The sequence below is a fragment of the Hesperophylax consimilis genome, chromosome 5, assembly GCF_061612785.1.
Source record: "Hesperophylax consimilis isolate HC1 chromosome 5, BYU_Hcon_1.0, whole genome shotgun sequence".
In the NCBI taxonomy this organism is placed as follows: Eukaryota; Metazoa; Arthropoda; class Insecta; order Trichoptera; family Limnephilidae; genus Hesperophylax; species Hesperophylax consimilis.
Window position 1 is genome coordinate 27,400,259 of NC_142840.1, and position 25,342 is coordinate 27,425,600.

Consider the following 25,342-nt stretch of genomic DNA (forward strand, 5'->3'; position numbering starts at 1 on the left):
TCATATCAGTAATTGAGTTGTTATTCGATTGGTTTACATTAGTAGAAATGATGACATGTTGGGGAAGTTTGTTCCATGCTTTAAAAGGAAGTGTTTCCTTGGAGTGGATGCAAGAGGTTTTCTTATATGTCCACAGAGATTTATATTTTTGTTGGTGGTGAAGATTTCTTGAATGCCAGGGCAACTATAATGTCCAGACAAAATTTTGAAAGTTTAAATCAAGTCACCCCTTTCTCTTCTTCCTTTTAACGTTGGTATTGTTAGTTCCTTGAGTCTATGTTCACATTACCTGTCTTTAAAGTTCTTGGTATTTTTGTAAATCGTTTCTGTACTCTTACTTTAATCTTAAGTTCAAAAATAAAAACACAGTTGTAAATTTGCAATACACAATATTTATTTAATAAAAAAATAATCGCTTTCACGAGAAGGGTTTTTAATAATGGAATGATATCTATAAATTTCGCACCTTAAAGGCCAAACAAAATCAGACATTATAAAATTTATATCTATCTTTATAAAAATCACTTTCATAAATCTTTATCATGTCCCTTAATAATTTTATCATGCTTAAATTTACTTACATCGTAACAGCACATTGATTGTTCATCTTCATCCGCTCTTTTACCAAAATAATTTTTATATCTTTTCTCTGTAAATATTCATCAACAGGGCTTACAATAGTTATTGTAAGGTTCCACTCCACACTCCCTCAATAATAATGTGTACACGTACAATCAGCCTATACATTACATCATAAGAACTAAGTATAACATGTCGACTGAGATCAAACTAGGGCGCTGGCGCTCCGACTGCGAGGGGATTATCAACAAGCGGTTATAACAGGGGGTTGGTGAGGCGGATGGTGGCGTCCCTTGCCCTCGCCTGGTCCAAGCGCTATGACATGCCCGACGAGGGGTCGTCTCCGTCCGACTGGAACGCCTCGTGCTTGTCCAGGAAGAAGCTGTCAAACCGCACAACCTCTTCCTCCCGAGGGATGTTATTACTAGAGTACGGGTTGGCGTTAAGGCTTTTGTCTTCCAGCGTTTCTTCGGGCTCTTCCTCCTGAAAGTCTTCAGATATATGTTTAGTGTTGAAGGCGGGATCCTCTTCTTTGAGGAAGGCGTCTATCTGGTAGTTGTGTTTGGGATGGTGCGCAGAGTCGCGAGCGAGGCGTTGCAGCACAATGGTGAGGTGTCTGCGTACGTAGGCCTCGCGTGGGGCCAGCAGGGCTGCCCGGCGCAGGCACAGGGAGGCGGCCTTGAGACGTCCTCGCTCCACCAACACCACGCACAGGTTGTGCAGGCCCTGCACGTTGTCTGGCTCCAGCTGGAGAATGCGGCGATAGCACTGAAACAGAAATGAATTCATCAGTTGCTTTAGTTTATTGTTTGAGCCAGTGCAACTTGGTGTGTGAAGTTAAATCCGAGCCTATACATAAGTAATGTCTATACCTGAAATGTATTGTGCTAGAATTAAAATAGTTTCCACATATTTGGTTTCAGTTATATCCGTAATATAATATTTATTACAAGATACCACACAGTTTTCTACTTACAAACCTAATTGATTCTTGAAAAGTTATCGACACAGATGAATATAAAAATTAAATATTTTTGGAATTTTTTATGTATTTCAAAATTTCATAAATATCAATGACGGGGCTAAGCTCAATATTCAATAGGTTCTTGGAATCTGATAATTAACGGCTACACTAAAACTAAATACAAATTTGAATGTATTACCAGCTCTTAGAGAATTGGAGTTTATGAAACGGTATCACACCTACATACATACACGCACACATTTCACCATAAACTTTACATATCTGCCCTGATGATGGACACCGTAATTCTGTCCAAAACGTTGGCTAAAGAAGAAGGTAGCGCAACACGGCATAATACTCCAAAAATAAATCACTGTATGTACTAATGTTTGGCCGTGAAATCTTAAAATATATCTACCATTATATTTACTGAAAATAATAATTTCGGTGGTGTGTCTCAATGTAACTCCGGTTTAATGACTTCTAGAACTGAGATTTGCTTTAATTTGCAAAATTGGAGCTGATTGTTGGAAAGATTCCGACAAGCGAAGTAGCTACCAATTGTCAGATGTAATTTGTCAAGTTTACTAATGGTGTTCATCCGAAATGTAAATTTCAGATCGTCTTTTGAAAAGCAATGATCATCTGGCCAATATATTTTTATAAATACATTCAGCTTCACAAATCATAAAATCTTCCTAATATATAGTGATTTTTCTAGTGACAGTTCTGCGCAAGTCATTGAATAATGATAAATATAAAGAGGTGTATTAGTTAAATCAGGTGTTTTCTAACAAACTTGTAAATAGATGTTGAATTTACTTCTGATGCATAGAGCCTCCATTATTTACTCGACTCTCAAAATCTTAATCGTAGTTCAATTAAATTTTCCTTAAACAAATATTCTGAGTGAGATTCAATTAGCTCATTAGCCCTAGAATCGCTCGTGGAGGCGACGACGCGCTACTCGGCGAAATTCGAAATCACCTACTTCCCCCCGCTCCCCGACCTTGACTCTTTCATTAACTTCCTAATTTGAGTAAACAGTGCAGCACGTGACGCGATCGCGGCCCCACGCATACTAGAATATGCCCATGACCATCTCGTCGTCCACTGGACGAAAGTTTAGTTATACATAACAACAATTTTTATTTTTAAGGTACGTACATTCATATATTCTTAAATTTATTGTTAATGTTGGCGAATCTTTTACAAAAGAAGCTCCACTTCCATCTACGTCAAACGTACCTAAAATTTGCTACCTGAGTCCATCCAAGGCCTGAAGGATGACTAAACACCGCATAAAGTTGACATGTGTGGTCACTGTGTAGACTGATATTTTGATATTAATTTGTTCATTATAAACCTTACTTTTGTGCCATGTAACAAGTTCCTATCTTAATTAAATATATTTGATTTATTTATAGTGTTTTATTACGTAGTCCATTTGACGAAAGTGTAGTTACAATGAAACAATGAAAACAGTTTAGTTATCTAGGGTTAACATATTCATTGATTACATCCAAGTATAATTCATTCATAGGAATATCATCGGACTATTTCAGATGTGATATTTTCAGGAGTTTCTTTGAATCTACAAAACTTTTGCTTATCATTTGATATAATTTTTCTTCAGTCGTCTCTAACTATTTGAGAGAGTTTACATTCCACTATTTATTTGATCGAAACTGTTATAGTTAAGTAGGCTCTCGTTTGTTGTTATTTGCCCAGAATAAAAGTCCCATTATGCTCCTATTCAGGTCAATTACACCACTTAGAGGCATCTAACACAACATTATTATAAATGTGCATTATATTAATTATTCATTATTTTATGGAAGTTTTCAAAATCAATTTATTCATGTAAGCATAACCGTACACTATGCAGAATAATACTTTTGTATTCACAATCGATGTCTGTTGTTCTGTCTGAATATAATCATATAAAGTGACAATATTTTTAATTGCAGTATCTTATTATGTAATATCTAAATGCACAAGTACAAATATTGGAAATTACTCAGGTCTGTAATAAGCAAAATCTCAAAAGAAGTACTATATATGAGTCGTATAGTTCCTATCTACGATAAGTCCACTATTTTCCAAAAATGAACTAATGATGCAGTTTTACTCTAGCGGCTCTTTAGCACACTAATCAAATATCAATGAGTTTAAAACGGCCGTAAAATCCTACGAAAAGTGGATTTAAAAATCGCAATGAGTTCCAAACAACGATAAATCCACGGAACAGTATGTTCCAAAAGCCGATAAGTCCACCGCTCGTGTAGGCAGCCAATGAGCGAGAAAGATTTCGTCCAGGCAGCCAATGGGGGGAAGCATTTTTTAAATTCTAACATGGCCGCTGAAGCAGTTGTTTTGTAAAAGTGTCTGCCTTTTTATACGTTCTTACAGCTAAATAATGTCCGATCTAACCACAAATGTTGTTCAAGTGGCGGGTAATACATCTAGAAAGCGAGTCATCATCAAGGAATCTTGGAAAAAACACGTGGATAGCCGTAATAGGTCCTTAAAAATCTCCTATTTTGAGTGGAATCATTCATTGAGAGTCGGTCATTACTGGGTGATCCCAAAACTTCGCTCAGTTGTTTTTAATAATTTTTAAGTTTGTATTTATTGTTTTCAATTTTAATTTTTATTACAGTTTTTTATTATTATTTCTAATAATAAGTAAGGTACACAATACTATTAACAAATTAACAAAAAGTTTTGATTTATTTGTTTATTTCTTGTAATAAGTAAGGTACATAATATTATTGGCAAATTAACCAAAGTTTTTTTAATAAAAATAATACACTTGTTTTGTTTAAAACCACGAGTTTTTATTAAGAATTAATAATTGAAAATCCTCGATTTTTGTGTAAAAAATATCTGTTTTTGAATTTATCGAGATGAATACAAAAAAATATTATCATCATAAAATTGCTACATTTCTTCATTTTAATAATATATATTGTTCTATAATTTAGTTTATTCGCACAATAGCTTTTGAATTTATTGTGATAAATACAGAAAAATTGTAATCACAAAATATTTGCATTTCCTTTTTTATAATATTGTTGTGTTTTGTTCTATAATTTAGTTGATTGGCACAATAGTTTTTGAATATTTTGTGATAAATACAGAAAAATCGTAATCATAAAATATCTGCATTTACTTTTTTATAATAATATTATGTTTCGTTCTATAAATTGGTTTTGTTTAATTCTTAAATATTGCAATAATTGTTTACTTTTGTTTAGAGTACAAAAAATATTTTGTTTATTTTTTTAGGAAAAAATTATTTTTAGGTTTTATTTTTGTAAACACATATTCTAAACCATCGTATTTTTTTGTAAAAAACTTATGAAAAAAAAAATCAAAAAAAAAAATTACGTAAGTACATTTGTTTTTATTTTGAAGTATTTTATTTTTCTTCTATGCACTTTTCTTTTTTCTGTGTTTCTTTCTGTGTTTTTTTTTTCTTTTTTCTGTGTTTTTTCTGTGTTCTTTTGTTTTTATTTTCAAGTATTTTATTTTTCTTCTATGCACTTTTCTTAACTAACTTTTGTTAAAAAAATAATTATTAAATATTTTGGTTTCCTTTAAATCAAATTTTTTGCTGGCCCTATACTTGTCATTCACATGTCAACGGTGTTGAAAAACAAACACCGATAAGTCACAGGCTGTGAGTTCCTATATACGATTAATTTGACAGTTACTTTCAAATGCCGATAAGTCCATCATTATTTACGTAATAACTCCTAAACTATTTAAAAATTCATGGTTTTATCTTATTATTTACATCCGTAGTTTGACAACAAAGCCCACTTAATAAATAATTCTCTAGTTTTTATTTAAAAAACCTTGTAATTAAAAAATATCAATTTGCCAACATTTCACGAAAGTGGACTTATCGTAGATAGGAACTATACGACTCATATGTATTATGTAACTAATTACTTGAACTTCAAGGGACATGTACATTATTACAGCATGGACACCTCTGTCAAACACCATGGACTTTAAACATTAAAAAATAGGAGAGACATCACAGACAAACGACTTACAAAGTCTTGAGCGATCTGTCTTTGAATGTCCAGTTCTTTTGTCGTCAATTAATGTTAGAGTCCCAACTAAGAAAACTAGAGAAATCATTCTATCATATCGAAATTGTTTCAACGAGACAAATTTAAAAACGAAAATTTCTTTCCTTAAGAAAGTGCAATCTTTATAATAAAAAATTTCGTAAAAACAAAACTTTTCAAATGTTATTTACATTTTTTACTGATTCAGGAAACCTTTCTACCCAGGAACTCGAGTCGACAACTCTATTATCCAAGTCAAATGCCGATTGGATACGACCAACATTTATTAACTGCTGTAATGTTATCCGATTTCAGAGAAATGCATATATGTCCGCGTGTGTGTACGTGATTGCCATTAAAAGTTAATAGAATGCATTGTCATTGACAACGCGTTTGTCTCAGCTCAATCAGATGTCGGGGAGTGAGTTAATTTCCGCTTCCCAGATTTGAATTCATTCATTACCCAAAACAAAAGTGAAATTCAAATAGATGCATTTAAAGATGTATTAATACTGATATGTTGTCCATGCACTTTAGGATCTTTTAATAATGTTTTTAATGAAACCTAATAATAATTTAAATTGCAAACAAAATAATATAGCTTCATCGTTTAAAAGATTATTAAAACTCATACTATTTTCTCTTCTTTACTTTATTTATTTTTTAATCAGATTTTTTTTCTCCTAGCAATAAAAACTGGCACACTGTAAGTATGATTATTACCTTTATGTATTTTAATGTACCTTTAGCACGCCAAATTGGATATTTTTTAAAGTAGAATGTTTGGATGATGATGAACATTTGTTAATGATCTCTACAAAAATTATAATATTTTATAGAACCTCAATTGATTCCTTACATTTTCTGCTGCGTCCAGATCTTTGATAGAATTGATATAAATATCCCCAAGCAGGATGAGTCCCTTGACGTGATCGGGATGTCTGCGCACGAGGTGGTTGAGGAAGGGCGCGGCTTCCAGCGGGCGGCGCTGGTCGGCCAGCAGCAGCGCCAAGTTGAAGAGGGCGGAGCGGAAGTCGGCCTTCAGGTGCACGGCGGAGCGGAACCAGCGCTCGGCGCCCGCCGCGTCTCCCTCGTCCATGCTCAGCATGCCCAGGTTGAAGTGGACACGTTCGTTGGTGCCTGCAAATGCGTATGCTTGGAAAACGTGTTGCGGGATGGAGTTATTGGAACTAACACGGTATAAAAAAAACAAGACATAGTTTTGTATCTTCTCGTGTTTGTAAATAAATATAAATGAATTCTCTTTACGTCAGAGCGCTCCTAGACTGTTAGACATCTCACAGCGCTGATCGTCAGTGGAAACATTAAAGTATCATATACGTAAATACATAGTAACAATGACATTGGAAAGACAGAGAAAAGGGAAAGTTCATTAGGACGTATTTCATTCATCAATTTATTAATGAGACAATATTTTAAAACATTTAGGTTAATTTAAGACGAAAGATGACAAAAGGGTTAATATCATAATTAATTATGTAAATATTTTAAAAATGTTTATTTCATTCTCAGCCAACTGATGTGCATACTTTAATTCTGTTTAGACTTCTATGTAAGATCATTGTAATATTTTCTGTTAAAATCCTTACTCAAACTAATAATGGACTTGTAAAGATGAAGGAAGGGTGGGAGCGTAAATAGGATGTAAAACTTAAGACAAGTAAACCAGCACCATATAGCACCGATCATAAATATAAAGAGACTTACTTTGGGACTTACCATCTTTCTCTAGTAATTTTAGCAGTCTTTCCCTCGCTACCTTCCGAAGCTCCACCCGGCCCAGCTCCTGGAGCAAGATGGCGGAGTTCAGCAGCGCCTGCTCATGGTCGGGGTCAAACTCCAGGGCCTTGTCCAGGTAGGCCAGGGCCTGCGACGCTTTCCCTTGCTCCAAGAACACCACTCCCAGCTAGAATGATACAGTCGCAAATCAGTTGAAGTTTTACAACAGCAACAAGGAATTAATGAAATAATGTTGGTGTGATTAACTTACATTATAATAAATATCTGGATTATTACTATCATATAAAAGAGCTCTCTCATAAACTTCTTGAGCTTCTTTAGTACGATTTAGCTTGATGAGAATGTCTCCTCTGTTAATATACGCTTGCGTATAATCAGCTCTCATGCTGATGGCTTGGCGGTAAAGCAGATCTGCTTCTTCAAGCCGTGTCGTATTTCGAGATATCAAGTTAGCCAGATTTAAGAACACATTGAGGTGGTTCGGTGCTATCCTGGCTTGGTACGATTCTCCGGGTTTGGCTTTTGGCAGTAGGGATTTTGCACGAAGATAAGCATCCTCGGCTTCTTTAAACATTTGAAGATGGTTGTATGTCCTTCCTACATTGATGTGTGCTCCGACATCGTCTTGCTGAACACTGACAGCTTTGTTGAAGTATTGTAGGGCTTCTGCATATTTGCCTTCTGCCTCTAAAGCATGTCCGACATTATTGAAAAGCTTAGCGTTGCGCTGATTCACTTTGAGTCCCGACATGAATATTGTGTATTCTGATTCCCAGTCCCAGTTTCTGAGGTAGGTTTTTGTGCCGTGGACAATGAGCAGGAGACTGACCAAGGCACAAGCTACTTTTTTACTCTTTTTCTCTGCTAAGATTTGAGTTCCATAGGCAACCAGCATACAGAATCCCATAGATGGCATGTAGAGCACTCTTTCGGCAACAACAAATCCAACAGGAAAGAAAAGATTCGAAGCGGGCAGGAATGGCAGAACTAGCAGAGCGAGACCCTGAAATTAGATTAATATAATATTACATTAGACGTAGATCGGTAAAGGTTGTTGCTGACAAAAAACACACACAAAAAAAACACAGTTCAGTTATAAATTAAAAAAAAAGATAAATTATAATAATTGCCAGCAATTTTGATGAACTACTCTTTTAAATGATATGAATATGCTTAAATTGTCAGACAAAAAGATTTTCACTGATTGGTATTTCTATATAAAATTCTAAATGATGCATCTGATAGTCCAGAATTGCATGCATTGAAAAAAAACATTCAGATTCCAATAGGTAATACCAGAAGTCGGGAATTATTTCAGTGCAGAAATTTTGGGACTAAATACCATATATATTCCTCATTGCCCAGAATACTAATGAAGGGAAATAATTAATTTTTTTTTTTAATTTTTTTAAAAGAAAGACAAACATTCCCGGGTTACGAATAACCCAACAATGTTTGAAAATCTCCTACTACCATCACAGAAAGCCGAAAATGTTGCTTGTGTTGTGATGGAGGACTTAGCCAGCCGAGGAATCGAACACGCGACGCTCGGGTGAGACCCAAGCGCTATGCCCACTCAACCACTGACCGGTCAACATTATTTAATATAATTTTCAAATTATACTGCATCAGTGGACAACTTCAATGTATCAAAAATATTGTATAATTTTTACTATTCATATGTAAAGGCTCCTAAAAGGACGATAATAAATAAATAAATTACATTTTACTTGCGACTTATTCAAATTGAAAAACCTTCTGTCGGCATTCAAGGAAGGAGTGATGACACAAGTGATTTTATTTATTTTTGTTCTTGTTAGGCAGAATTTACTGGAGTCGACCCAACCCTCTACCAGGGGCACGATTACCAAGGTAGTCACAGTGCAGCTTTTAGGATAGCCACAGGTTCACAGACGTCAGATAGTTGTAGATCAGCTAGGGGGCAGACATCACGGCCATGGAGGCTGTCATGGAATATGTGTGTATAGAACTTTGATAGTATATATCTTACCATGAACAGTACGGTGGAGTGATGCCTGGACTGAGTGCGGCACGCGCACACCACCAGAGCGAAAACGGCCCCGTAAGCCAGCAGCGTGCTGAGGTTCCGCGAGTCAAGCCAGCCCTCCACCAGCGGCACGGTGCCCATGGTCCAGTCGCAGCACAGCTCCGAGGGCAGCGCCAGCAGCCACAGGTTCACGGACACCAGATAGTTGTAGGTTAGTTGGCGAGCAGGCGTCACGGCCACGGAGGCCGGATTGTCGAACCTTCAAATGCAAAGAGATCATATTACAAAAACTTTCTCAAATTAAATTCAAATTCAGGCACAAATACCAACTCCTCAGGCTGGCGATAAGGTTGAAATTACTTCATCGCTTTGACTGTTTGTACCAAAATGTTTTCCTATCAGATATTAAAGAACTAAATTTGTCGAACTTAACTGTAAAAACTCTTGTGGACAGGAAATTTGTTAGTTCAAAGATCGCTTTAAATATTTCAAGGCATTCTTACTAATGATATAAAAAATGAAAATCTAGGAATAAGATAAGATATAAAAAATATTCTCAATCAAAACATAGGCCGAGAAGAGACCTACTCTGGGGTTGCAGACAAATTCTCAATCAGAATTCAGGCCGAGTAGAGTCCTACTCCGGGGGTGTAGAACAAGTTTCAATCAGAATTTAGGCCGAGAAGAGTCCTACTCCGGAGGTGCAGACAAATTCTCAAATCAGAACTTAGGCCGAGAAGAGACCTACTCTGGGGTTACAAACAAATTCTCAATCAGAATTTAGGCCGAGAAGAGTCCTACTCCGGGGGTACAGACAAATTCTCAATCAGAATTTAGGCCGAGAAGAGGCCTACTCCGGGGGTGGAGACAAATTCTCAATCAGAATTTAGGCCGAGAAGAGGCCTACTCCGGGGGTGGAGACAAATTCTCAATCAGAATTTAGGCCGAGAAGAGGCCTACTCCGGGGGTGGAGACAAATTCTCAATCAGAATTTAGGCCGAGAAGAGGCCTACTCCGGGGGTGGAGACAAATTCTCAATCAGAATTTAGGCCGAGAAGAGGCCTACTCCGGGGGTGGAGACAAATTCTCAATCAGAATTTAGGCCGAGAAGAGGCCTATGCCGGGGGTGCAGACAAATTTTCCAGTACTCCGGTTTGATTTTTTATTCCTATTAGGGTATTGTAATCCCCAATTAGGGTATGTTGTGAGGCTGAAGGTAGGTAGTTGAGGGTTGGGAAGTAGCTGGCTACTGAGAGCATCTACTAGTGTGAGGATGTATATAGCGTATTCTGACCTGGTAAAGACGGGCAGCTGCGCCCCCATGATGTGCAGCCTAGCCAGCAGCAGCGCGAGGGTGGCGGCGCCCAAGGCGGCCACGCGGCGCCCCGCCTCCCCCACGCCGCCTCCGCCCCCGCCCTTGCCCGCGCCCGCCGCCCAGCCGCGCACCGCGCCGCCTGCCTCCCACACGCGCACCTGCAACATTCACATTATATTTATTATACAAATTACGATGTATGGATGGGATTGAAACAAAGAGAACGTGACAAGCTGGGAAAAGGGCGTGATGGTTAGTTTTATTTAATTAAATTTTTTTATGATAATATAATCTCTCTCTCTATCCATTGCTGGATGAAATCCTCCCAAAGTATCTACAAAATATAATATATATTTATGACCGAAGGCTGTTTGACTTGTGAAGTTTCCAAGTTCGTATGAATTTTATTGAGCGTTGAATGTTTGAAAAATGACATTTAGACACGGTTGCCGGAAACTAGTGGTACAAGCGGGAAATCGGTGAATCTACCGCAGAGAACCCAAAAATAAACAACCCAAAAAACAACAACAGCATTTCGGTTAATTTTTTTTTTTTGGCAAAGGGTTAAGAAAATATTGGAGCCGGGTCTACGCTTCGACGCATTTTAAAAGACAATAATCAACCCCGTAGCGACCGAATATTTTGAATTTTGTACACAAAAAGTTGAAAATATTTTTAAAAAGTTTTCATAAATATATCGGATCTCGAGGTCCCGAGGAGCTATACGGTAAAGTATCAAAAAATATCTACATGATATCTGGGACCGAATTTATATAACAAAATCCCAACAATAAATAAATAAAAATGTTATTTTTAATTGTCAAGTCTCTGACAGCCCTGAACTGTGTACTTATAATCTAATGTTTCACATTACTGTAAAAGACTTTTATGGCGTTTAATAAATAAATAAAAATAAAATAAAATAAAAACAATAAACGTTAAAATCTGCAAAACGCCGTACATCGGTCCAATAATAACAAAATGGTTAATTATTGCCGTGGGTAAAAATGTAAAATTATATCACTCAAAATTATTCATACCTAGATAATAACACACTAACAGCCTTACTAAAAAAACGTGGTGTAAATATAATGCGGCGCATAAGGTCAGAACAGTGAAAACTTCTTATTACCATGGCGTTCGCTGGTTAAAACGATCTTAAACCAGGCTGAAAGCCGGCTTTATTACACCAACGTTAAACGGGCGTGTAAGAATCTAATTAGCATAATGGTTAGTAGATAGTTTGAAGAAAAAACAATAAAAGTACATCACGCATAACTGGAGTATTTGGTTCCTAATATCACAATACATAATAGGACTTGTACACATTTTAAACATTCTGAATTGTTATTAGTTAATTCAGAGCATTATATATTATGTACTCCATACTATGTTATTTTGTGAATAAATGTATCTACTAATGTAATAAAAATAAAATAATTATAAGGATTTTCAAAACAATTTATTTTGTGATTATTAGTTTATAATAATTATACATGATAATGCTAAAATGAGGCTGCTATCACTATTAACACTTTCAGTCTAACGATCGATTACAAACATTAATTTAATTTTCCAAACAGGCTGAATTGTTATAATTTCCTAGGTCGTAGGTACTGATTGCTGTAAGTTTGGCTGGTGAGGTGGTGAGGTGGTGAGTTGAGAGTTTGGAATTGGGGGTTGAGGAGCCAGACGGTTATTCGAAGGTTTGACAAACACCGAGAAAGGGCCGGACCCTTTGACCTCCCTTCCGCGAACACAATTCGGGCACAAAGCGAGTAATGGTTTCGGGCAGACAAAAGTTAATTTATTAAATGCTGTACAATTTATCTCCTGACCGACCACGATCTTGACCCTTTGCAAAGTTCGACATTCTACTTGAGATATTCCCACACTAATTTATTATTGCGATGTTACGGAATATCATGTTTGAGTTTGAAAAAGGAAGATTGTTCATTTAATTCTATAATATATTATCCCTACTTGTAATATTATACCTACAGTCTAGGTCGTACACATAACCTGTTGTATTGGAAATAAAACTTACTGATACAAAAATGTGTATTGTAAACCAATAAATACGTAAAAAATAGATATTTAATACAATCAAATAACTGAACGATAATCAGTTTTGTAAGATTTATATAAAATAAAATAGTAAAAATAAAACAAATAAATAAAAAAATAATGTCCACAAGTAGATGGATACTAACCATCAAATTAATAATCTTAACACAGGCTTGTCCTAGTGAGGTTATAAATTCAAATGTAATAAAATAATAAACAATATAATCCTCCCCTTCTACCCCTACTAGGAAATAATAATTTAGATAAAAATCGTAACATTAAGGTAAGCAAAACTAATGTAACATTAACAAGCCTCGAAACGATATAAAAAATCTTCAGTACCCATAGTCTTTAATCATAATATTTCATATTCTTCTTAGGCGGCTAATATAGGCCTCAGTTGCACATCAAAATAAGCACAATCAACTAGTCATTAACCGCACAAACCAAAATAAGCACAATCAACTAGTCATTAACCGCACAAACCAAAATAAGCACAATCAACTAGTCATTAACCGCACAAACCAAAATAAGCACAATCGACTAGTCAATAACCGCACAAACCAAAATAAGCACAATCAAATAGTCATTAACCGCACAAACCAAAATAAGCACAATCAACGAGTCATTAACCGCACAAACCAAAATAAGCACAATCAACTAGTCATTAACCGCACAAACCAAAATAAGCACAATCAACTAGTCATTAATCGCACAAACCAAAATAAGCACAATCAACTAGTCATTAACCGCACAAACCAAAATAAGCACAAGCAACTAGTCATTAACCGCACAAACCAAAATAAGCACAATCAACTAGTCATTAACCGCACAAACCAAAATAAGCACAATCAACGAGTCATTAACCGCACAAACCAAAATAAGCACAATCAACGAGTCATTAAACGCACAAACCAAAATAAGCACAATCAACGAGTAATTAAAAGCACAAACCAAAAGCTTTTAAAAGTACAAACCTTTTGCGCAACGAACAGCTCGTACAGCGCGCAGACTCCCGTCACGGTGATCCCCTGTTCCTTGCACAGCATGGCGGCCGCGACGCACACCATGGTCAGGCCCAGGTACCTCCAGCCTGAAAACAACCAAATATATAATATTATTGACTGAGCGTAGCCAAGTCCTGTTTTAATTCCGACTACTTGACCATTTGCCATTTTGTCTGTTACGTTTCGGTTCCGGTTAAGATTGTGGCTGTTTTAACCTGTCGTACGCCGCAGTAGCCGATACGCAAGATCAAATAATCATTTCTCTGCATATAAGTAGCTATTCTAGGTAAAATAAATAAAGTCCTGTTTTAATTTGGAATAATTGACCATTTGCCATTTCATCCTTCAGTAGATTTATTTGTTACGTTTCGGTTCCGGTTAAAGATGGTGGATGTTTTACCCTGTCGTGCGCCGCAGTAGCCGATATGCAAGATCAAAAAATCATTTTCTGCATGTAAGCAGCTGTAAAATGAAAAATACTGGTAGATTATAAACTAATTTAAAAAATATATTTATATAAACACATTATTCGTTAAGACTGCACAATTTACAAAAAAATAATTTTGCAAAAAAAAAGGTAAGTTATTATGAAAATATAACCACGGCGAAAATTTAGAGTCGGCACACGACGGGTATTAACCATTAGGTTCATTAAATTTAAGATTTTAGAAATATTTTAATCTATTTGGGATAGTAACGTTTCTTTGGATAAATTGTATAATTCCTTATTTGGAATTCAAAAAGTACCTACTTATAAAGGTTAATAAGTACCTACTTATAAATATTTTCGTTTTGATTTATTGAATATGGGAAAAATAGAAACATACTTTTTGAACGCGAGGTCTACCGTTCACAGAACCACTAGAATATAACTCTGTGGTTTGGATGCAAATGTTCAATAATACCGAAACGTAATAAACGTTCACAGAACCACTAGAATATAATCCTATGGTTTGGATGCGAATGTTAAATGTTGATACTTGATACCGAAACGTAATAAACTTCAAAATTCAAACCAAAAATCCCGAACACAAAAAACGAGAAAATTTGAAATATCTCGAGTCGATCTTGTTCCTCTGTTTTTTCTTTCTTTCGCTATACGGAATTCCTTTGTTATCTTCCAGGACTCTATTCCAATATTCTACATTTGAAATATATCTCCGTCCAAAATAATGTCCCGCAATGAAATAAATCACATTTAAGTCGTGAGATAGAACACCTGATTCTATTAGGGAGAAGACGATTTTTTTATTATTTTACGATTTTCTCTCCTTTTTTGCAGCACGCGTATTAGATTATTGTCACTGTGGGAGAAGTATGATCGAATTCAAAGAATCGATTAACGGATATTATAAACATGATTCGCATTGTTATTTTTAATTTCTAACGAGTTTCAGACAATTTATTTTTATTCAGCTCCCATTCCGCCAAAATCACATTATTGTTTTGCTTTGTGCAAATTAAAATTATTAATGGTGTTTACACAGAAGGGATTTTTGCGATTTCAGTGAACATAATAAATGATTAAAATTATTTTAAAGCGTAAAAAAATACAAACATCGAATTTAATTAATTCCTTAAATTATTCCAGAGCAGATTTACAAATCATTTTCAATATTCCTTTAAATAAAAAATGAATGACACCTTTCAGAATTTTATTACTATGACAGAATATAGAAATGTTACACACATATTGGGAAAGTAATCTGTCAGTGTTAACTGACTGTACGTAGGCCGAGGGAACGGACCACCAAACACAGTCTTAGCACACACTCCTTGCCTCATTCACATTCATATATCGTCTCATACAAACCCTTCTATTATTCTGACTCTTGACATGACCCGACTCAAGTAACTGATTCACTTGATTGTGCCATGTCTTCATTGGGCGTCCCCGACTTCTGCTACCTGTATATATGTATTTTATTGTAATATGAGAAATAAATTTAAAAAATAAATATTCTTATAGGAAATAGATTGCCTCAACAAAGTTAAACATGTCTCTGTGGGAATTTTAAAAATTAATAATACAAGAATGCGAACAAATTGTGACAGTAATTATTTTATCACTCTTAAACTATTTCTCATAATGTATATTGCAATTCGATCGTAAACATATACAATTATTAACGAAAAATGATTCTCTATCTAAAAGTATCATGTTTAGTTAATAAAATAGACGAATAATGGTTCCATGATAAATCAACACAGTGACAATTCAACACACTGTTAAAAAGTGATATAAAGTCATTACAAACGATGAAAAAAATATTTTTTTAACCTAACCTACTTAACCCAGTTAATAAAGTTTTTGTTTCATCACTTTCCATGACTTTATATAACTTTTTAAAGATGTGATGAATAATCATTGTGATGATTTATCCGGTCACCATGACTAATAATGAAAATATCAATATTATTACAATACAACATAAACACTGGATAAACATCAACATAAGCCCTCTCCTTGATGAAATAAGACAAGGTTTCATCAACATCTGAACAAGGCTTCATCATTACAAGCAAATGTTATTTTCCCAGGGGAAGCACCTCCTCGGCGGTGCAATGACCGGTTATTATGGAGGATGAAAGGGCAGGAAGCAGGAGGCGGGAAGCAGGGGCGGGGCGGAGAGAATGGAAAAGTTTAGCGAGATGAGTCTAGATGATGGGTCCATTGGCGGGCAATCCCTGAATGGGTCCCTCAGGGAGGAAGGGGAGAAACATTTCTTTACAAGGAGAAACGCATTAACAACTTAAAAGGAAAGCGCCACGAACAACTCCAATGAAAGATGTCAAAATAAGGCAATACTACTTTTTGAGTATTCATTTTTGAGCTCCATTCTTTCAACAAAAATCGCCGTTCTGTTTGGAAACTGTACGAAATTATAAATAAGCATTACGAGATTTGGACACAGATGTACACTTATATGTGATTTTTTAATGTAACTATTTTTGAACATTAATATGTGTTGTCTTGAGAATTTAGTGCAAACACAACGTTCGTTGATTATACGTAGACAATACAACTCAGTGTTGAGGGTGCTGCAAACACAACGTTCGTTGATTATACGTAGACAATACAACTCGTTGTTGAGGGTGCAGTAAAAGGTGGGTTTGGCAAATGGGACTTCAAAGTCGTATAACTTTCGTATCCTTTTAGTATATCGACATTTTCTAACTCTAAACTAATTTTCATGACACAGCATGACTGAATGTAATGTTATTTTAAAACCACATTGTCAATGTGACAGGTGGATAAGTTTAATAAACCATTAAGTCCTATGACGCTGGTGAAAAATGTTCAAAATCTATTTATAAAGTGCATAATTGTAATGTTCTTTACTGTTTTAAATAAAAGGTTCTTTTATACGAAGTTTAGTTTATTGATAATTCAGTTGTTAAAAAGTACAGTGCAGTCTAACTGCAAGGAAGGAATCTAGAAGAATGGGCTCCCGCGCTCCCCACTGCCCACTGCCCGCGTTCTCCGAGCAGAGTCGGCAACGTTCGACAAACATCGGCTATCTCCGGCCGTGCACGAACACCTATACAATATACTACAATAATATATTATGTCAAAGATATATCTATAGTCAAAATTGCCGTAAAAATATTTTATGTTTAAAAAAAATTACGCACTAAAACAAGCATTTTTTTTTATCATCCATCCTTTGTTCATAGAAAATTCACATGCGAGATGTAGTCATTCGTTGAGTATGAATAATATAGTAAGAATAAGTGTTAATGTTCGCCGGATTTGTTCTAGCACATTACCCAAAAAGACAGTAGTAGCACTCTCCACTACCCACTGAATAGATGATACACACTAGAAATGCCGTCCATGTAGATTTGAATGGAAATCAATGTTGCCACCGACTTAATACCTTTTGGTTCTAGGCGATTTAGCACGCACTCTGTCTACTTACACTTGCATGACATCGCATCTGAATTTTAGAATAAGATTAATTTTTTTTTTATTGGAAATTTAAGACCCGATTGGTCAGACTTTTGGATCACGAAACACGTATATATCGCATTTCTTGAGTTCTATGTCACAACCGCAGCAGAAATCAAAGAGTATGCATGTTCTGAAAAATGCTCTCACCCGTATTACTTTCATTTAAATTTAGTACTTACTTATAAATAGTAGGTAGTTTCTACATAATACCTGCAGACATACGAAGAAGTAACAGCCCAATACGTAGGTACTAACTTAAACAGATGGCGTGTGGCATTAAGCAGGTACCTCGCGGTCAAAGCGCGCCTAGGTAAAACCGCGTATCCGATGGATGGAAAACATTTGGCGGTCTCTCGGGAAATAGAGCTCACTCGGTGACGTGCAGTCTCCAATAAAACCTAAATGTCGCGTCTTTATTTTATTCAAAGTATACGTAGCGTCGCGCATCGGTAGAAAGGTTGCCCCGCAAGGGAGGTGCGTTCGTTAGGCTTGCTGAACGAATACGTTCCCACCTTTGACGATAACCTTTCAGACAATAACGCACAAATAATAGGATTGGTGCCATTGTCAATGCATGAAAGGAGAAAATAAAAAAGCGTTTTTATTATTTTTAAGTTGGTGTAATCCAGTCAACAGTAAGGCAGAGTGATAAGCTCTTTTTTACATCCAGGGAGGGAGTTCCAGTAGAAGAGAGAATCAGAATAAACTTTGCTTGATTTGACTTAATAAGGAATTCCAATGCCTTTTTTATTATGACTATTTATATTTATTTATTTATTTATAATTCTACGTATAATAATTCTTAAATATTCAGAATCAGCGTTTGTTGATCTACATGCATATATATTTTTAATCCATAATATTTTTTTACTAGAGCTCCTTACTACCAAACGTACCTACGTACCAAATCTGAATATCCTACAAATTGTACAAGCTGTAGTTCCTCTAGCCCCGGGAAGATCAGATAAATAGGTAAAAAAATACTCTAGGTAATTAGATAAAAATAAAACGATTAAAGCTTAAAACTGATGAGCGAGTATCAGGAGCGCATACATGTGAAGAGAGCAGACATCATACCGCGCTCCGAGCTAATACGCTGGGAATTTAATTATGTAATTTATGATAATATTATTAAATATGCAGCGACCTTATCAGTGCCGTTAATGCGCAAACCCTTTAAGCCCACATTGAACCCGCACCAGCGCCAGGATATTATTGGCTATTGCGGAGCAGGGAAATATTGGCGGAAGTGAAATCATACTGAATTTAGCAAACCCCAGGAGACGAGCGGGAACTGTATGCTTCAGTCGATTAACACGAAACAGTCGCTATCAAATGCTGGGATCCGTGCTCCATCGGCTCCGACGAGTCCTCGGGGATGTTTGTATGATAATATGTAGAATGGTGGATGCAGTCGCTTCCCGCTACCGACCTGGCAAAAAGTTAATTCCGATAGTTTTCCCGGCAAGGGGATGTTCGTGGTAACAAATACAAAATTACATTTATTAGATATCATAGTTCCAAATAAATTCATTTCGAATGAAATTTAGTTACAACAAATACAAATTGGAATGATCAAAAGTTTTTACTTCATAGGTAGGTACCGTAAAGAATTATTAAAAATGTGTATCGCGATGGAAGAGAAAATGAACAAAATGAAAAAATATAATTTTAAGTAATAATTATTAACCTGAATATACCCACTACTATACCCATTTAAATTGAAAAAATATTGGAGAAAAAATACATCCCAGCGACGGGAATTAAACCCGTAGCCTTCTGATTGCCAGTCAGGTGCTCTACAGGATTTTTTCAGGTGATTCCGGTTAGTAATTATTGCTTAAAAATAACACGTTATCCTTTGTGTAATCCATAAAAAACCTTGTCTATTAAACATTAGTTTATCCTTAAAAATAATAAAATTAAAATATGTTGTACGAGGATTTTAAATTTTGCAACCATAATCGGTTTTCTTAAAAAGTTTTTTTACCCCTTTAAATAGGAAAATAGAATAACTGTATATTTCTCGAACATAATAATATTATTACAAATGGGTAAGCAAAACGTTTTAATAATGTTATTTCTTGCAACCCAAAATTGTAAAGTACCTTCGTGTAGGCAAACAATTAAAGGTTAGATGGTATCTCTCGAATATCACTAAATCATATTTTACCGCCTCGCAAAACTAGAAATAAGTAGTGCTTTCTCGAGGAAAATCTTATTACGAAAGTTTTCTACAAAAGTAGAAGCAGAAAAATGAAAATAGAGCAATAATCCTTACGTTTACTCGATAAATCTTACTGTCATTTATTGTATAAATATTCAAATGAGTTGCTCAAAAGTAGCCAAACGCATAAATCTCGCCGACGGAACGGCAAAAAATCGCTAACCATAAATATTATAAATGTGCGTAGAACAATATTTCCATATTAAAATAAAAAAAAACAAGTGTGAATTGAGGGAACAGAGCCTAAGTTATAATTACACCTCGCGTACTGCGAGGGAACACGCCAAACAGTCATTCTGCACCAAGAAAAACTACGCCATTATTACTTCAAATCTATAAATTATTCGCTAAATCAAAAAAGTCACGTGATTTCCCGGAATATTTTTCATTTTGGCAATGTAAGTACGGGGAGAAATTGGGAGAGGAAAATGGGGCGAATGGTTGGATGAAAACAGAGAAGAGAGGTGTAAATATAAATTAAGGTGATGGAAAACACGTTAAACATGTAACAGTCCCTGCAGAGAGAATTCCCGGAGAAATACAAATGTATCACAAAAAACATTTCCTCCATTTAGTACTAGTACCTACTTAGAAGGCTCTGTTTTTATCCGCTGCGGTGGAGCCCATCCACGGCGCTAAATAAACTTCTCGGTTTGATGTTTTGTAATAATTATATAGGAATTTATATCAGTTCAGCAGAGGGAATCGCGTTTGGTTAATAGCAATTCCACAATTTATGTGTTAGTACGTACAGAATTTATCAAACATTGCATTATCTGTTATTTGTGCTATTAATGGTTGATTCAATATTAGATTCGCAAAACTATTTACATAAAATTGCTGCTTTATTTCTAGACTGAATCAATGATGTAGTTTTTGGGATGGAGTCTATAAAATTGCAGGCATAATTAACGTCAACATAACCGATATAATTATGAGGGTAAAACAATTTACGTTGTTTTTTGGATACAATTTTCTGAGAAAGAAAAGTTTATCAAGATCGGAAACTCCTAAATAACAATTTTTCGTGCTGGGAACACGGTGTAGACGGGGTAGACGAAGCCGAAATAGTCTCGCGCCAATTTTCAGCCCTAAAAAAACATATTACCGATTTTCGATTGAAGACAAACAATTTGCCGATGCTCGCAAATAATATTATCAGAGAAGGCGAGAAGCGCAAACAATGTAACGTCTCGGAGTTTTGCCTCGGCGCTGCAAAGTGGCGGGAAAAAATAAAAACAATATGGCGCCTAGGCGGAAAACTCCATCATGCCTGGAGACGTTCATAAATGAACCGTTTTTACGACGTCGGGAGACCGTGGCCGATGCGAACACAGAAACAGCGAACACGCTGCACAAAAGCGTGCAATTTGTTTCCTACCTGCGGAGCACGGAGCTTGATAACAACGGGGCATAAGGAGGTGGGTTTTAGCGCTCATCGAACGATCGAGGTGAATCGGTACTTAGCGTGCATATTACATAAAGCGGGAGAATGGAGGTCGTGCACAGTGCAGAGTGCAGCGGGACTGCACATTATTGAAGGCACGGAGGCGGAAATTCGTGAAGAGACGACCCTCCCTGGAGAACTAGAGTTTGCGACATTACTGTGAGACACACACAGATATATTGCTACTTGGTGTAAGATGGATCGCTTGAATTTCAAATACGTGCTGATACAATTATTACCGTTTTTTCAGAAATTAATTATTTGATGAAAAATATGAAATCCATTTTAACGCAAAAGGATTTTTTACGTCTAGTTGACGTGATCGCAGTTCGTTTTTGCTCATTTGAAAATTCTTATCCTTCGATAGAATTTCTGCAGGTGCGCGCATACCCCGCGGGAAATACCTCTATTATTAATGCCTTCATTCCCGGCGTATTTAAAAATCAAAGGCCTGCCATATTGCACAAAATCAATGTTGTTATAGTACGATAACGAAAGAGCACTTCGCAGAGGGAAATTCGACCACCCGAAATAGGTTCTGATAGCATTGTTTCCAGGAAAATAACATAGTTCATTCAAAAAGCATTTCTGGAATATGTGTCGTAGCGGAAATAGAACTGACCTTTTTTCCGGAAATTGGGAATTTATTCCTACTTTAAAAAAAATCTTATTTATTATATATGTTACTATACAAGTGTTCCAAATGCTTTCACCCGTCGCCAGTAATACTATGTCATAATCAAATAGGGTATGTTGTAAGGCTGAAGGTAGTGTAAAGGGGAAGGAAATGGGGAAGACGAAGGTGGGGATGTACCTGACTATTCATATCTATATTTTTTATTATTTTTTATATTTACTCCACACAGGAGGCCCTGAAGAAAATAATTTCCCTCAGGGCCTATGTCATCTTTGGGGATGCTGTGTGGAGGGTCTTTTTGTGGAGAGGAAGGAGTGAACATGGGTCTTGAAGAGTCCCATGTTGTAGGAGGGAGGAAACACAGAGGCCGGCAGTTCGTTCCACAGCCGAGCTGTTGAACTTAAGAACGAATCGTAGAAGCGACCCGTTCTCATGTGACAAGTGTCAACTGTGTACAAATGTTGGGCGCGCGTTTGGCGTGTATCCCGACTACGCACCGGTGCCGAAGGGATCAATGACGCTAGTTCCTCAGAGCATCTTCCATTGTAATACCGATAGAACAAGGACAGCATACCTACCTGACGCCTGTGCTCTAAAGATTGCAGTCCGTTTGTTAAGATTGGGGAATCTATCAAACGGACCGCCCGTTTCTGAACAGAGTCAAGGGTTTTTTTCAGGTATTTTGGGGCTCCAGACCAGAGATGGCTGCCAAATTCGACAGTAGAATCTGGTCATCTGGTCACCAAAATGTCACCAAAATGTACCAAACATCTGGTCACCAAACATGGTTAAAGCCATTTAAACCAACGTTTATATTATGAATTTCACCAGGGCGATCCTGAGAGTATCTTCCATTGTTGAAGTTGCCGCAAATAAAGAATAAATTATTATTAATTAATTTGAACCTGTGACGTCCGGATTCGCAGTCGAGAGCCTTACCCCCTTGGCCACGGAGGCCATCTACTGAAATGAAAAACATTATAAAAGATGACAGTTGCCAATACAATCTTATATGTGACTGTGTCGGTTTTCGATTATTGTTACTGACTACTACTTACTTTTACTACGCACCCTCGCCTGAGGTTTAACATTATTCATTTATTCAGATATTTAAAAAAAAATGCACAGTTGAAAATTATCGCATAAAAATGGTGCCTTCTATTTATTTTTAACGATTAAATGTATATATTTCCAACTTTCACAACTGGAGATATAAAAAACTGTGTATTTCATAACGCCAAAGCTCCTCAACGGTCCGATTCTCTGTAAAGAACCCACTTTCACAGCGCGGGTGAGACTGTGCGCATAAAGTTTAGAATACAATCCTTTACTTGTTTGAAAACACTATGAAACAACTAGAAAACGAAAATTTATGAAGCAATATAAAAAAACTTTTTTTTTACTATAATACATCTATTTTTAAATGTCTTTTAAACAAAAAAAAACCTTTTTTTTTTCGATTTGATTGAAGATTGAACCTTCGTAGTCAGGAACTGTAGTCGACAAACTCTACCAACCTCACCAAATGCCGATCGGGTAGGACCGAAAATTATTTCGTGTATCATATAATGCCACCCGATTTTAGAGAAATGCATATATATGTCCGCGGGTTGCCACCAAAGGTTGATAGAATACTTTGTCATCGGCGACGAGTTTACCTGCTGAGTTTCAACTCGATCGGTATTCGGGAAGTGAGTTAATAACATTCATTCATTCACTATTGAAAACAAATGAGAAATTCAAACACTAAATTAAATTGTGGTGAATAAATTCACGTGCAAATATACTTGCTTTTAGATTCCTAGAATGAAAATTGGTAAAATGCAAACAACACTGCACCGGTGCGAACTTTTTTATTTTTTAACTCACCACATGACTATCTTTGTTTTATTAAAAAAACTTTCATCTTGGAGTTTTCATCAGAGTTTGGTCCCAGATTGCTGGGGCAGGAAGGGGTAGGAAAGGGAGGGGGGAACGCTAGAAGAGTAAGAATAGAAATGTATACTATTAGAGATAAGAGGAGAGAGCCTCGAGTTTTCTAGAAGTGGGCGCTGAGGGGAAGATGGGGTGGATAAGTAAACAAGGCTAAATTAAATTAAATAACTAATTTAAAAATAATCTAACACATTTTTTAATTACTTCATGTTATACTTACATCTACTATCTGCTCAGATTCAAGGCGGTTAAAACAATGTGTAATCGAAATATTTTTCTCCTTAAGGCGATGCACTACGTCGTGTAATATTTTGAATCGAGCCGCTATCAATAACACACCTTACGTAGATGACGATAGGGCTTAAATTTCCGCTTAACACCATCCACCTTTTTTGATATATGCATGAAAAAAACATGGCCAAAAAGTGCCTTTTATTTTATTTTGTGGATGTTCAGGCATAAAAATTTAAATGTTTTTCGATCATTTTATAAATAACTTAATTTGACATATTATACAATAAAAGCATAACCGAAAATGGTTTCGTAAGTAGGAGATTTTGAACTTTAAACAGTTTTCATAGGCCTTAATACATTATTTTTTTCTGGGCTTATAAAAAGACTTATCTAAAAATACTCGATTATTTCAAAGGCCAGGATGAATTCTAGTCGCAGTATTTAACTCATTTGAAACATTCCTAGGCCACCAAATTTTCAAACAAAAAATGCGTGATTTTGCATTACTACGTAGTGCATCGCCTTAAGAACAATTTCTTACCCGATTTCTGCCGATTTATAACAAGTTTCTCGAGGCTCTTTAAGTTTTTTAAGTTCCAAAAAACTTTTGAAGATTTTATCAAACCGAAACGTTAATTATATGAAATTCCCTCAATAGAAAAAAAATCGCAAAGTAAGCTCCGAAAATTATTAAAACCACGTTTTGTTTTATTATTTATTATGTTATAGGCACGAATAAATTCACAGTGTATCTTTAAATGCAATTAAGGCAGATGTTTTTTCACTATTTCAAACGAGTCTGTTTTATTAAATATTTTCACCATTTTTGCTCAATTATTATCGTTTTTATATTTCAATATTTCTCTGGTAAATATGAATGCAGCAAGTGCAGAAATTTATGTTAAAATTAGTCAGCGGCTTGTGATTTCCGTTTATATTCAACTAGAAAACGGGAGACTTCAGAAAATACGTATTTCTGAATCCAAGAGAAAATATTGAAATATTCTCGTATTTGCTTCAAACTCCTCCACATTTTATAGTGTTTTTCCGAAACGAGTCGAGTCCAGCTGTATAATATTTAGTCATTTTAACCTGTAACCACGGAGAGGGTCTACAGACAT

The 25,342-nt window shown here is 35.9% G+C and overlaps 1 protein-coding gene across 2 annotated transcripts in view; it reads right to left on the reverse strand.

Annotated features, from left to right (window-relative positions):
• Positions 1-375: 375 nt before the first annotated feature.
• LOC149423727 (protein O-mannosyl-transferase Tmtc3-like) overlaps positions 376-25,342 on the reverse strand; it is a 347,668-nt gene continuing 322,701 nt past the window's right edge. The window contains exons 5-11 of one of the 2 annotated variants that reach the window (XM_089631781.1): positions 13,757-13,872; positions 10,692-10,870; positions 9,401-9,656; positions 7,640-8,392; positions 7,369-7,555; positions 6,488-6,768; positions 376-1,347 (exon numbers count right to left, since the gene is read on the reverse strand). In XM_089631781.1, the coding sequence (XP_089487907.1) occupies positions 895-1,347; positions 6,488-6,768; positions 7,369-7,555; positions 7,640-8,392; positions 9,401-9,656; positions 10,692-10,870; positions 13,757-13,872 (2,225 nt within the window). In that variant the 3' untranslated portion in view covers positions 376-894. Of the gene's footprint in view, positions 1,348-6,487; positions 6,769-7,356; positions 7,556-7,639; positions 8,393-9,400; positions 9,657-10,691; positions 10,871-13,756; positions 13,873-25,342 lie in introns of both variants that reach the window. The other variant, XM_089631780.1, reaches the window with a different exon arrangement.